The 14868-nt window shown below is 44.6% G+C and overlaps 1 protein-coding gene across 4 annotated transcripts in view; it reads left to right on the top strand.

The window, feature by feature from the left end:
• Positions 1 to 14868, top strand: part of LCP2 (lymphocyte cytosolic protein 2) — a 44849-nt gene that overhangs the window by 23624 nt on the left and 6357 nt on the right. For 2 of the 4 annotated variants that reach the window (XM_019945716.2, XM_004311989.3), the window contains exons 8-17: positions 1276 to 1373; positions 3764 to 3830; positions 3932 to 4015; positions 6830 to 6855; positions 6972 to 6991; positions 7084 to 7191; positions 8543 to 8573; positions 10763 to 10775; positions 11476 to 11605; positions 13095 to 13144. In XM_019945716.2, coding sequence (XP_019801275.1) covers positions 1276 to 1373; positions 3764 to 3830; positions 3932 to 4015; positions 6830 to 6855; positions 6972 to 6991; positions 7084 to 7191; positions 8543 to 8573; positions 10763 to 10775; positions 11476 to 11605; positions 13095 to 13144 — 627 coding nt within the window. Of the gene's footprint in view, positions 1 to 1275; positions 1374 to 3760; positions 3831 to 3931; positions 4016 to 6829; positions 6856 to 6971; positions 6992 to 7083; positions 7192 to 8542; positions 8574 to 10762; positions 10776 to 11475; positions 11606 to 13094; positions 13145 to 14868 lie in introns of all 4 variants that reach the window. The other 2 variants (XM_019945711.2, XM_019945725.2) reach the window with 1 other exon arrangement.

Below are 14868 nucleotides of genomic sequence, written 5' to 3'. Positions count from 1 at the left end.
AGGTAACTAAGTCGTTGAGTGCCTCATACATGCCAGTTATGAGCATACAGAATGAACGAGACGGTAGACAGGCCTCACCCTAAAGAATTCATAGTCCAGGCAACATCAAACAAATGAGTCGCAAAATGACTTAATTAAACCATGATATATACTCAGGAAGACAAGCGCAGGAGATGAGGCTGGGACATATGCCTGATCGGGACTTGCTTCCCTGAGGATATGATATTTAATCTGAAACTTAAAGGGTGAACAGGAGTTGGCTAAGTGAGCATAGATGTGGGAAGGAAAGAGCATTCTAAGCAGTAGAAATGGCCGTGCAAAAGCCCTGAGGCTGAAAGGAGCATGACAGGTCAGAGGAGCTGACAGATGGCCAGAGTGGGTGCATTGGTATGAGATTAGACCAGGCTTGCTGGGTTCTGAGCCCCATTCTCTGTGGAAGAGTGTTGCCTCCCCAGGACTGGGGCTAGGGTGAGGCAAAATAGGCACCCAGGGCACAACATGTAAGAATGCTGTCACTTCCTCACAGTTCTGGCCTGCTCTTTCCCTGGCAAAGGGATGGAACACTGCCAGCCTATCCATCTGGCCCGGGGATACTTCTGTGATGACCAGAAGAATGTGAGGTTTCGTTAAGAGTCTGTGGTTTGGTTACAGGAGTCGGTGACTGGCTCCTCCCTTTAAGAAAGGAGGAAGTGGGAGGGGGGAGGACAACCCAGAGCATTTGTGAGGGGAAGGAAGGGGACCTAGAACAGGATCTTCAAGAGCCATGACGGTGGACTTCACCTTGCCCAGGCAGCTGGGTGTGCCTGAGTGTATGTGTGTCTGCGTGTGCATGTGTGTACATATGCATGTGTGCATTTGTGTGTCTGTACACGTTTACTTCTTTACAATTTTGTCTGAAAACACTCCCTCATGGTACTGGCTGAGTTAATGACTAAGAGGCCTTTTTTCATGCTTTCATCAACACAACCTCTGATGAATACCTGTTCCCCAGAGGTAAGGTGAGTGTTGCTCCTAAGTATAAGAGTAAGACAAACTGGACAGGTACAGAGAAGGCAAAGGGCCAAGGACTCCCCACCCTGTACGACCCAGGTGTGGACACATCCCTGCCATGCTGGCTGGGGCTGGCCTTGGTGCTGGGGGGAGTCCGTGGGATCCAGCGATATGGAGATGCCCCCAGCCGGCGCTGGATGGGTTCCTGGAGAGCCCTGGGTGTGGCCCACACTTGCCTAGATGTAGCATTTCTCCTTTCATTTTAATGTCTTTGCATTTCCACAGACCGGCCCCATTCCGGGAAAGTGCAGCAGCCGCCCGTGCCCCCGCAGAGGCCGATGGCCGCCATCTGTCCTTTGCCCTCCGGCAGCCGGGCTCACTCGGTAGGCTCCGTACTTTGTTATGCCACTTTGTGTCCACTCGATGATTTCCTCTGCAGAGAGAAAAAACTATAGACATCTTTATCCAATTCTAGCCAGTAAGAAAAAGTTATATGTAGGCCGGGAAAATGCATTCCCAAGTACTCACAGTGGGCTTTTTGGAGGATGAAATACTAGTGATTTTTATACACATCATAATGCTTTTATCATCGGTATTTTCTCTTTACCATAAACAATATAAGCTATTTGTATAATAAAAAGTCGCCTTCTGGTATTCATTGTGCTATTTTTTCTGACTTTTGAAATAAGTGAAAAATAAACTAACGGCACCTACTAGTATTTGGGTCCCCAGCCTTCCCTCCTGCAAGAAGACTTGCGCCACCTGCTGGCCAACATTTGAAATTCCACGGACAAAAGGTTTGAGACCCAAACGTGCAATGCCATGAACCCAGGGAGAGAGAGGCAGCAAACTCCCTTTCCTCTTTCTTCAAGCTTACAGTCTCAGATCCCGTGGTTCTACTTAACTAACAGGCACACCTCGTTTTATTGCATTTTGCTTTATTGCGTTTCACAGATATTGCATTTATTTTTTACAAATTGAAGATTTGCGGCAACTCTGCCGTGTCAGATGATGGTTAGCATTTTTTAGCAATATTTTAAAAGTAAGATATGCACATTGTTTTATTAGACATAATGCTATCGCACACTTAATAGACTTCAGGATAGTGTAGATGTAACTTTTATATTCAGTGGGCAATAAAAAGATTTGTGTGACTAGTGTTAACGAAAATTCAATTAACAATCGAACTAAGAAGAAAAAAAGAGAATTTTATTTGAGCCAAACTGAGGATTATAACCTGGGAGACAGACTCTCAGAAGCTCTGAGAACTGCTCCACCGGTCAGGAGCTAGAGATTCCGTTTCATATATTTTTGAGACAAAGAATCATATATCATATTGACAGGTTAGTATTAAACACAAAGTTCATCAGGGATGTTTTGGTCAGGGGTGTACCTACAGAGTGAGCCTTTAGGTCAGTGTGACTCCCTGACAGGATGAGAAAGAAATACTAACCTTCAAAGTCACAATGGTGGTTTCAGAAGAAAGGTACCATTTTTCTCAAAGTTTGTTCATATCCTCCTGCCTTGAGGAGGTCTGGTTAATGTATAATACAAATGCACACTGCACATTAGGAAAGGCCCATCACCAACGGAGGCATATTATATGTGTTTCAGTTCTGACTTAGTTTGATTGCCCTGTCGTAGAGAAATTTATGATTTTTCCTCATCACTAGGCTTCTTTTGATTTTTGCTTTATGGCGGCGGTCTGGAACCGAACCCGCGATATCTCCGAGGTAGGCTTGTATCCAGAGAGGCCCGGAGAAGTTCAGGATCAGAAGTCAATAGTTGCAAATGTGCTCTCTTCACAAAGGACCAGAGCGCTTTTACAGCTGTGATGAATGCCGAGTGTCAGGGCTAGGAGGAGGGAGAGGACATATTTTCCCCAAAGTTCACAATCCAGATCACACCACAGTTGGGACGCCTCATCTAAGAACAGATGGCTTCCTCCTGCTTTTGCAGTTTTATTACAGAGGGGGCTCATGGAGCTGAATTTATCTACACATGCATTTTGCCCTTGAAATCTGTAGCGCTTCACCTCACTCTTGGGATGCAGAATTCATTCATTCAATCTACAGACATTTATTGAGCCGCAGTGCCCAGCAGTGTTCTAGCTGCTGGGAATAGAGTGTGAACAAGACAAATAAGATCCTTGCTTTCATAAAATTTTTATTTGGGTTAGGGGTAGATGGATGATAAACAAGTATAGAGATGTATAAACAAGGTAATTTGAGTAGTAACGTGTGGTTAGGGAGACAGAAGACCAGGGAACATGGTGGTAGGTGGAGAGGTGACATTGACCTGGACAGGATGAGCCAGTTGTGGCGAGAGCTGGGAAAACAACATCCCAGGCAGAGGAAAACACAAGTACAGAGATGCCAAAGAGTGCATAAGCCTGAGATTTTGCAGGAACCGCAGGAAGATACTTATGGTGAGAGTCCGGTGGGCACTGGAGAGAGCAGCGTACAAAGGTGTTGGACGGGTGGAGAGGGGGCAGCTCAGGCAGAGCTTTGCAGGCCGTGGTGAGTTTTAGTTTTGTTCCTAATGTGATAGGAGCAACTAAAAAGCTTGACAGGGGAGTGACATGCAGAAAACACTCTCACAGTGTGTGGAACAGGGAGCTCAGTTCAGGTGAGAAATGGACAGGTATGCGTGTGAGTGGAACATGGGGATGGAGAAAAGTGAACAGCTTCACACCTATTTAGGGCGATAAAGCCCTCAGGGCTTGCTGATGGGTTGGAAATGCTTCCTAATACATGGATTTCTTTTAAAGCAGCCACCTCCGCCACCCCAGCCCAACCACGAAGAGCCTAGCAGAAGTAGAAACCACAAAACAGCAAAGCGTAAGTATAGGGGCTGCCCTCTCTTGCCCACCAGTCCACCCACACCCCTGCCCCAGCCGACTGCTCTCTTCTTTGAACTGACTTCAGTGTTTCCCTTTCAGTCCCTGCCCCTTCCATAGACAGAAGCACGAAACCACCCCTAGATCGTTCCTTAGCTCCGTTTGACAGAGAGCCCTTCGCAATAGGTTGGTATCTTTTATATTTGCTGCATAGTAACAGTGGCCAACATTTATAGAGTGCTTACTGCATGCTTTTCACAGGGACCATCTCGTTTAACTATCCCCACAATCCTATGAAGTGGGGGCTATTAGAATCATCCTCATTGTACAGATGAGGAAACTGAGGCATGAAGAGGTAACTTACCAAGTTTACTCAGCTACCAAGTGATGCGGGGGGGAAACCCAGAGTCAGAGAAGCCTGATGCGGAGCTCCTGTCCTTAGCCCTGTGCTGGGCCTGCTTCTCCATGGGTGCCATCTGTGTACACACATCCATCCCATGTCCTCCTGAAGGAGGATGGGGAGGCACCTGGGCTAAGAGGCAAGAGGCCTGGGACAGCTGTTGTTGGCTGCCTTGGCTGCTAACTTAGCAGCTCACTGACCACAGGGATGTTGCTTTCTCAGAGCTGTCTCCTTATTTGTAAGGTGGGTGCTCTGTAATGAGAAAATACTTTATAAAACTCTAAGGTGCTATTCCAATGTCAGAGTTGTCTTTTGTTGTATGGGTGGTTGACCAAACTGTAGGTATACTACAGTTCTTTCCTCCAGAATTGGCCCAGAGTATTCTTGGATTGCAGTTCCCTCTACATAAAGCTATTTTAATCCAATTCTAAACCTTAGCTACAATTTATTGAGCACCTACGATGGGTCAAGTGCTTTACTTACCACAAATAAGTTACAGTTGTCTCTCAGTATCCATAGGGGGGAATCCCTGGATCCAGGATCCCTGTGGATATCAGAATCCAGGGATACTCAAGTCTCTTACATAAAATGGTGTAGTATTTGCATATAACTTATGTACATCCTCCCGTGGACTTTAGATCATCTCTAGAGTACTTATAATACCTAATACAATATAAATGCTAAGTAAATAGCTGTAAATGCAACATAAATACATGTACATAGTTGCCAGTGCATGGCACATTCAAGTGTTGCTTTTTTAGAACTTTCTGGAATTATTTTTCCAAATATTGTTGATCTGAGGTTGGTTGATTCATGGGTGTGGAACCCATGGATATGGAGAGTTACCTCTACATTATCTCTAGTCCTCACCCAAGCCCAACAAAGAGGGAGTATTCTCATCCTCACTTTGCAGATGATAAAGCTGAGATTCAGAGAGGTTGAGTAAATTTCTCAAATTTGCATAATTAGGGAATTGCAGGATTTGAACCCAAGTGTTTCTGACTTCACAGTGGGTGCCCTTTTCCACCACATAATGCTGAGTTGGATTAAAGACACCTTTTCCTGACAGTACCAGCTCTACCCTTGAATTACTCCCTTATCCGTGATGTTTTGGGAGAATTAACCTCTTACAATGCTGAGACTCTTATCGGGAGACGCCTAACATGCCCAGGGAATATGCATAAATCAGCAGATGTTTTTAAAAGAAAACCTATTCATTATAATGATACAATTTATATCATGATATCTAATGATATAAATTTAAGTTTTCTGGGTACCCCTCTGAAGTAGGGTTTCCACCTCAAACCAAAATTTTATAAATAAGGAACATTTTTTATACCACCCAACTCTCTCCCACTAGTCAGTGAGCTCTTCAACAGTGGAACAAGAGTCTTAGGGCCTATCATGGACCAGGGATGTATTCAGTCTTTAAGGAATAAATCATGTTGCGAAAATGCAACTCCAGAAGGATGTATCACTATTCACCCTAGGGTGTTAACAGCTGGGGTTGGAGGGAGTGGAAGAAAGAGAAGCTGTCTAACAATTGTCAGCACCCATGGGTCATTTCCTGGCCCTGCATATAAATTGTCACCTGATCCTTAGAGCAAATCTATGCAGTTTTAAACTATAATTCTTATAGCAAACCTATAATTCCCATTTTACAGGTGAGGAAATTGAAACTCAAAGACTTTAACTTGCTCAACATCATACAGGATTTGCTTCTAAACCTGGTTGAATCCAATTAATTAATGCTTTTATTACATTGAAGGCATAGGGCGTATCTACTCAAGGGAACTTCAGACAGAATAAAAAAAAACATTGCTTTGAATAACTTTGCAACGCAGAGTTCTCAGGTATGTCTAGTATTTCTTCAGGGAGCCTGCATGTCATCTGTTCCAAGAGAAAAGGAAAAGGAAAAAAGGAAGGAAGGGGAGAGGGGGAGAGAGAGAGAAAGAGAGAGAGGGGAAGAGAGAGGGAGAGGGAGAGAGGGGGAGACAAAGAGAGAGAGAGAGAGGAAAAGAAAAGAAAAGAAAAGAAAAGGAAGGGAAAGGAAGGAAGAAAGAAAGAAAAACAAAAACCAAAACAAAATGATTTGCAGCCCACCAGGAGAATCTCCTGAAACCCTGTACCCCAAGTTAAAAAATTTTCCAGAAACTAAGTGTAATACCTTACATAATGGCAAATGTACCAGAGGACTGAAGGAAAATTAACCCCTCCATGGCAAATGGGTTTATTTCAGATATGAAAATAAACTTCGGCTGTACAAAGAAGTTCTGGACAAATGAAAGAGACATAAAATCTCAAGAGAGCATTAGTCCTTTTCATCATCAGTTATATTAAAAAAAAATGGAAAGCAGCACAGAACCCACAATACTGTTTGTACGTACACAACACTGTGTGACCCTTGGGCAAAGTCATTTGATTTGTCTGAGCCTCTAAAATTAGGTGCTCTGTAAGGGACACCTCCAGGTCTAAAGTCTATGATTCCTCAACGCTAAAACCCAAGCAGCCCTCCAAGGGGCTTGGATTCAGGTTCATCAAACAATGTTTTAATGCTTAGCTTTTAAACTCAAGGCTTACTTGCTGTTTGTCACTTACAGGAAAGAAACCAGCGATTTCTGACAAGGTAAGCTTTCTCCTTGTTTTGTTTCGTTTGTTTTCATTTTTGTTCTGTTTTGTACCTTGTCTTTATCCCGTGGAAAGTGCTGAGGACACTCACACATCTTCCTTTCTGCCTTGTAGCTCTCCGCCCCAGCGGGAAGGTGAGTGGTTCTGGGCACCTGCGTGAGGGTACGTGGCACGTGTTGTAAGACTCTGGTTTGTTTCCCACACATCCTTTCTCTCAACTCTGCAGGCCTCTCGGGGAGCATTTACCCAAGATACAAAAGCCCCCGTTGCCACCAGCCATGGAAAGGCATGACAGAAGCAGCCCCCTTCCAGGGAAGAAGCCACCTGTGCCAAAGTAATTGTCTTCTGTTGCTTGAGCTTGTCGTGCAGCGGGAGTGATGTGAACTCCTGCCTCGTAGAAATAGCTCTGCGTAGGGACCCAAGGCCATGGTGCTCCCGGGTGGGAGTGGGCTCATTTTGCTGCTGGGGCTTGAGGAGTGTTCAGGCTTCTCAGGTTGGATGTAGAGTGCCTGGGTCACTTGGAAGGACGTGGCAATCTAGCACAGAGAGACGTAGAGAGATGCTTCCTTAGGAGCACAAGAATGACTGCCATTTGTGGAGAACTTCTCAACCAGTCAGATTTTTGGTTGCATTTTCCTTCCATCACAAGGTGTAGGAACTATACCTACCATTCTGTATTTCCATATAGGCAGCGGGGAGGAAATCACTGTGGGAAGTGTTAGGTCACTGTTAGTGTCTTCCTCACTGCTCAACCACGTTTTATGGTGACAGAATACCAAAGTCAGTTCTAATATTTCTAACTTTACAGTCTTTTGGGGCCTATTTAGCCAATGGCACAAACATATCTGGGGTCGGGCCCAACTCTGCTCCTTACTAAAGACAAAAGCAAAGCTTCCGTTGACCTCACCTGTGCAATCAGGATTCATAACTATGGCCCTTGCTTGGCCAGTGTGAGGACTAAATCAGGGCCAGGCTCAGGGTGCATCAATAAAACCTCAGTAACTGAGTTAATATTTTAATGGACTCTTCTAAAAAATCAAAATGAATGTCAAAAATATCATAATGAACAAAATATCAAAGTTTCAAAGAAACACAGGATGCGATGACGTGAGGCATCCGACAGGAGGCGTCCAACAAATCGTCCTCCTCGTGTCCCTCTCTCTAAGGAGAACATGAAGCGGGCCCAGGCAGCTGTGCCCACCACAGCTCTCAGGCCGCTGTCATCAAATCTGTTTGACCAGCTGGTGCATCAGGGAAAAATCCCGAAGCAGCAGCATTTCCCAATTATCTTCACTTCACACGAAGGGTGAGCCCCACGATGGCTGTTTTAAAATATCGGCAAAGGAGAATGTCTCCTAAAATGTTTTTATTTGCTTGGAGAAACATCTACTCAGTGAAATTTAATAGCTACTAAGAGTTAGTTTGTTGATTAAACATTTTTTTCTTTAATGTAATGATTGACAGCAGTAGCTACACAGAATAAAGGTTGTCTAGCTCAGCTCACAGTGATGACAGAACATTGAGTCACCGAACCTCCCCCTCCCTTGCTTCCCTGCTGGGGATTTTGCTTCCCATTTTACCACGGCTCATGGCTTTGATTTCTCGTTATTAGATTAAGTGAAACTATCTGTATTCTTTGAAAGTCTTTATACTCAGTTCTTTTCCTTTGCCCTGATTCATTTCAGGCATGGATGGGGATCAGACAGAAGAGAGAATGTAAGTACTCAATGTCACGTGGTGAATGCTTGGCACAGGGAAACCGGTATAGGCTCTGAGGAGGTCGAGGCTACCTCTGCTCTGCCTTCATTGCAATCCAGCACTGGGAGCCAGGCCTGCACACAGTAGGCTCCTGAATACCGCTGCCTGGTGGGGCCTCCATCTTCCCCTCCTGCCCACCGTGCTGCATTGCTTAACTCCTATCCCTCTGAAGGTTCCTAGGGAGGATGCGTTAGTCTCAGCCCTATTACCAGGTGGTAATTAGCAAGATGAAGGGGCAGTAGGTAGAAGGGAGAATAAAGGGAGAGTCTGGGCCTCACAACGAAGTTTCCTAGGCCTCTGTTTTCCCCTTTAATACCTCCATGGCCTAAGAAAGAGGGGAAAGAGCATTTATTGAGTGCCTACTATGTACATGTTACCAACCTAACTACTTTTGACAAGCTGTTTGCCTGGGACTTGCCCAGTTTTAGCAATGAAAGTCTCAGGTGCCAGGAACCCCATCACTTTCAGGCAAACAAGGACCAGGACAGTTGGTCATCCCAGCTTTACATATGCTTTGCATTTAATGTCCCTGTGAGGAGTCACTGTTTCTCTTTCACTAAGAGGAAATGGAAGCTTAGAGGAGTAAGATACTCACTGTAAGTTGCACAGCTAGTCAATAGCCAGGATCGAAATCCAGGTCTGTCTGAGTTCCTCGATACTGTAAGCTGTCTGAAGGCCATCACACCCCTGCCGTGTTCAAGGGCTCAGCCCACAGGTGCCTGGTGTTTCATAGCTCTGTGCTGGATGCTGTGCAAAGATATGATGGAGACAGGCAAACCCACGGACCACATGCTAAGGAGCATATGATCACAGAACGAGCTACAGAGGCGAAGGGAAGAAAGTGATATACGGGGGTTGGAAACAAGGGTGACTTTTAGAGATGTGGCCATTGAATGATGGGAAGGACACAGGATAGACACCCCAAGAGAAAGCTCAGTGCGTTCCAGCCTCAGGAATATCCTCAGCAAAGGCAGGTGAGTGGCGATGCCCGTGGAGCCTGTGGGGACGGTGAGGACAGCAGTCTGGCTGCAGAGCCATAGGGACAAAGAGGAGATAAGGTTGAAAATGAGGGTAACGTCACATTCCTGAGGTTCCCTGTCTCTGGAAGGACTGACACCTGTTGTCATGAGAATCCAGAAGTCTTATGTTTTGGACCAGAGGAGACAGGGTTGCAGAAGTGTCAAAGACCAATTTCATTCTGGGGATTCCCTGAGTCCATGTGTATTTATCTACGCAGCCCTTTGCTGGGACTCCTTCCCAGTTGGCCAACTGGGATGAGGGATTCTGGCTCTGATCCTTCTTGCCTCATCTCAGTGGTAGGACTAGGGACAGCAAACTTTACTGAGCACTCCACATATACCAGGCACAAGTAGTAACTAATTTGATCCTCACAACAACCCTTGACGAAGGTGCTCTTTCACCACCACTGTTGCTAGCCTAGCAAAACAAGTCCAAGTTGGCAATTTTGGTCTACTAGTCAATGGCAAAATCATTCTTGCCTCTCTGAACATCGTTTCCTATCTGAGGAGTAGAGCAAAGAGCCCCTCCCTTATCTATATCAGAAGGTTGTCCTAAAGATGAATGTGCTGAACCGAGCGTATACACCTGGGAAGCTATTTACGAATCAGTAAGGTTGCATTGCTTTTAAGAGGAGCGGCCATTGCAGAAGAAGGTTAAGCTGTGGGTCAGGCAGATTAGGTCTGAATCAATTTCTGTAACTCTTGGCGAGTTAGGAATCCCTCTTGGGTAGCATGTTTCCATTTGTAAAATGAGAATGTTAAATTCTTGAAGGGTGGCTTGAAGAACTGGATGAAATATTGTATATGAGTCTTTGGGGCACATAGTAGATATCATCATTATTAGTGTATCTCTGGGTCCTTTTAGACACCTCAGAAGCTATTTTATGTTAACTATATAAAGAGTGTCTCAGATGGGAGTGTCTTTAAATGATCGTTTGTATTAAGAAATCATAAATTATTTAGCAAGTTTTACTGTTCTCCACAGTATCTTTATTATGGAGACACACAACAGCTAAAGAAAGAAAACAGAGACATTTCTATGATTGAGAAATACCGAAATATAGTTACTCTTTGAGAAATTGTGTTTTGATGATAGATTAATGTCTTTTTTTTTCTTCCCCTTACCAGGATGAAGATGATGGTATGTTCAGAAAGGCTTTCTTACAACTTATAACCCGTTCCTTCATTTTTCTGCTCAGGCATTCAGATGGAATTATTTAGTACAGAAACTCTATAGTATCCAGTATAATTGTAAAATTAGTATTAAGTAGATGTATGTCAGTTGGTATACTGCATAGTTATAATAAAATGGAGTTATTCGGCTGGGTTACCAAAGAGAACTGTTAAGTTCATGCATAACAGGGCAGATTACTAGTACAGCAAAACTGAAAATTGCATGTACAGTTTGATAGAAAACATTCTAGTATTTATGCTCTCTAACACATGTGGCTAAAGGATCACTAACTGCAGATGAATGACATAGCATAAAATTTGGCTTTCATACAACAAAACTTATGAATCTTTTCTGAAATTCATATGGTTTCCAACTGACAATTTTCTGCCAAGTTAACTTTTCAAAAATGAAAAAGAACATAAAATAAATGTGTGTTATGGAGAATGATATAGAATGGCAGCATTTGAAACTGCATTCTAAGGCAATAAATCATCTAGAAAAACCTTGGGGGGTGGGCTTCCGACCTACCACTTCCTAATGACATTTGATCTTTTGGATTTTTGTATCTCCCTTTAGACTAGCTATTTCTAACTGGGGAGCAGTGCTGGGATGTTCCTGTGACACTTGGATCCTGACAATCTGCTTTCTTTTTTCTTTTCCCCCGAAGTACATCAGAGATCTCTGCCCCAGCCAGCACTGCTCCCCATGAGCTCTAACACCTTCCCTTCAAGATCTACTAAGCCATCGCCCAAGCACTCCGTCCCATCAGCTCACCTGCCCGGAGCCTTCTCAGAAAGGTTTGTGCTGACGTCATTCAGTTCTAACCTAGCATTACGTCTGGGGCCACTGATACTGAGCGAATGTCGGGTGGGTTGAGAAAGAAAGAAATGAGCCGCTGGTCATAGGGTCAGAACATCTTGGGTCTTAAGAAACAAAACAAAGCTGAGCATAAAGAATTGCATATGTTAACTCACTGCTGACCTCTGAGTCTCTGTGCTTGGGGGTCAGAGGGACACAGAATTGACTGCCCTGTCATGGCCCCAGACAGAATGGACTCTTTGGTGGGAAATAGGGAATGTTTTCACTCTGTGAGCTAAAACAAAGAAACAAACACTCAAGAAACCCAATTAATTTAATTAGTTGGAGTTCACCCTGCACCTTGGATGGGAAGACTGAGAAAACGCACCTTGTACCTAGCAGGTGGGGAGAGTTCACTGCACAGGCTCTGTCCCCAGCAGGTCTGTTTTCTCAGTAGCAAGAGTGTTTCTCAGGGTCCATGATTAGGCAGGCTGTCAGAGGCAGAGGCACGGACAGGAGGAAGACTCAGGTCGTGTCTCATAAATAAGCCATCGGGCTGCCTTGTAGTGCCCCCGAGGGTCCATCCACCAGCACTTTGGGCTCATCTTCTCCTTCACTACCCAAAGGGAGAGGCTCAGTCCCCACCCTAATGATGGGAGAAAACTCACCCACCAGCAAGACCCCTCCACCCCTGCCAGATATCTGGAAGGATTCTCAATTTTTTTCGTTTTCCCTGGGTGCCTCTTGCTCTGATTTTCTGCTGCTTCCTCTCATTCTTCCAGCTGTTTTCCTTCTTCTGCCATGTCTGCCATTTTCTCATGCCACCTCATCCCACCTGGGGCCCCAGCCCTACCCTTCATTCTTACAAAATAACACTCACACGAGATTTCTGAGCAGAGCAGACTTTTACAGAAGGTTTGGGCTAAAGGCTAGGGAAATTGCCGCTCAGCGTGGAGCAGACAGCATTTCGGGGCCTCCCTCAGGCCCTCGTCAGCACCACCCCAGCCCCCAGAGATGCTGCTTCTGTCAGCTGCAGCACCACCGAGCCCTCTCTGTGTTTCTCACCTCCCTACCCTCTCCTTATAAACCCCTAGGCCCTGGGGATGCACCATTTCCAAACAACATGCCCATTTAATATATTTTCCTAACTGAAAGAGAAGTCCTCTCCCCAGAGGACTTCTGTCATGCTGCAAACTCAAAGTCCTCAAACTGCAGCTGACTTTTTAAAGTAGCTTTTAAAGCCCTTTACACAGTTCTTTTGTTGCTTTTGCTTTTTGGCTTGAGAAGCTTGTTAGACCTTGAGATGGTCCATCTTGGGACAGCTGTGAAGTATGTCCAACAAGTTCCTTCTCTTTGCCCTGCTTCCGTGGTTTCAGGGAGGGAGTGGGAAGTAATAGCAAAAGAAGCAGCATTTCCCCAGTCCAGGCTCCCCCTCTGGCCCCTTAAACCTAACCCAACTTAAAATCCATTCTTTTTCTGTCTCCACAGCAACAGTGGTTTTTCGCAGAGTGCCTCCCTGCCGCCATACTTCTCTCAAGGTTTGTACTCCGGGCTCTAGCGGTCTACTCCTGCCAATATGCCATCATGACTGGACGGCCAACCTGTCCCAAAGCCTTTTGGCAACGGTTTTGTTGTTTCCTAAAAGTATCTGACTTCCTCATTCAGCCCTTAACTCAGTTTCTGCAGTGTGCCAGAGGCTGTTGGAGTGATAGGATACTACACAGAACACCACAGACACACGTGCACACACACACACATACACACACACACACACACACACACACTTCCTCAGGAAGGCAGCCTTGGCATTCATCTTCCCACACAGAGCTTTTCCTCCCTGCTGTTTTTATATGGTGCTTAGGACAGTGCTGGCTTTCTCTGTAGTTTTGGTTTCTATAATGAATCTAACCTGGAGTTGCTAGCTGAGGAACAACTTTAAAATACAGTTTAAGAGACCCCAGGCCCCAAGATTCTGATACAGTAGGTCTGGGTGAGGACCTGCATTTTCAGTAATACCTCCTCTGGGTGTCCATGATAAGTATTTGCTGAGAGTGTCCTCAGACTTTAAAATGCATACAGATCACCTGGGAGTTGTGTTAAAATGCAGATTCTAGTTCAGTGGGTCTTGGATGGGACCCGAGGTTCTGCATTTCTAGTGAGTTCCTGTGCGATGCTGGTATTGCTGGTCCATGGACCGCTCTGAGTAGAAGCAAAGACCTAAAAGGTAGGACTAGACTGTGTTTATTTTTTATCCTTAAAGACTTGCAAGTAACTAGCACATGGTAGGCACTTTAAAAATATTTGTTGAATGACTGACAAATGACTATGGAAAGTCACCCAACTCTAGTAAACAGATTTTTTTCTCATGCTAGGAAACTCACCTCGTGTTACCAGATTTTCTGATTTTTTTTCAAGAAAAACTGGAAATATGGCTTCTAATGTGAAATTACCCAATTTTTAAAGGTTGACTTAAGACTTTTAAAAGTCCTGTGAGGAAAAAACAAAACACTCTTCTTTTTTTTGGCACTCATGGTACACATACAGGAACACCAGTACCGTATGTGTTATAAATAGAAAACTACTTTAGTAAGTTTAAATGATAACTCAAGGGTAGAACCTTTTTCAGGAGCACATCTATTACGTTCAGTTGGGTACATCATCCCATGTATGTGTGAGACCCTACTGCTGACACCAATGAAATCCACTACGTTTTCAATGTTTCCTAAGCATTTGAGGATATAGTGTCCATATTCACTATATGGCTTCCACAGTTCCTCCACACACACCCCTCAATTTTCCAGTGTCCACAACTCATTATTTTGTGAACCTACGTTGTGTTCCTTGACTGGCCCCTGCAGGCATCTGAGACACTTCACTTATAGCAGTATCTCACAAAGTGAATTCCAAAGACTTCTATGAGTTGGTGATGGGCATTATTAATATAAACAGTTGGTTAATTTTTTTGGAATAGAGTCATCCCTCTAATATGGGAGGGGGATTGGTTTCAGGACCCCACAGATAACGAAATCCAAGGATGTTCAAGTCCTTTTGTAAAATGGTGTAGCATCATCAGACCTTCACATCCACAGGCTCCACATCCACAGATTCAACCAACCCACTGGCTGAAACAATCTGCAGTTGGTTGAATTCACAGACGTGGAACCTGTAGATGCAGAGGGCTTACTTTACTACCTTAATCAAAATTGAACCCTTTTCTCCTAAGAGTACCAGGACACCTGGTCCTCAGTCTAATCCTCCACTG

Source organism: Tursiops truncatus, chromosome 3 (assembly GCF_011762595.2).
Source record: "Tursiops truncatus isolate mTurTru1 chromosome 3, mTurTru1.mat.Y, whole genome shotgun sequence".
Lineage (NCBI taxonomy): Eukaryota > Metazoa > Chordata > Mammalia > Artiodactyla > Delphinidae > Tursiops > Tursiops truncatus.
The sequence above is the reverse complement of the archived record's forward strand: the minus strand, read 5'-3'. Positions and strand labels throughout refer to the sequence as shown.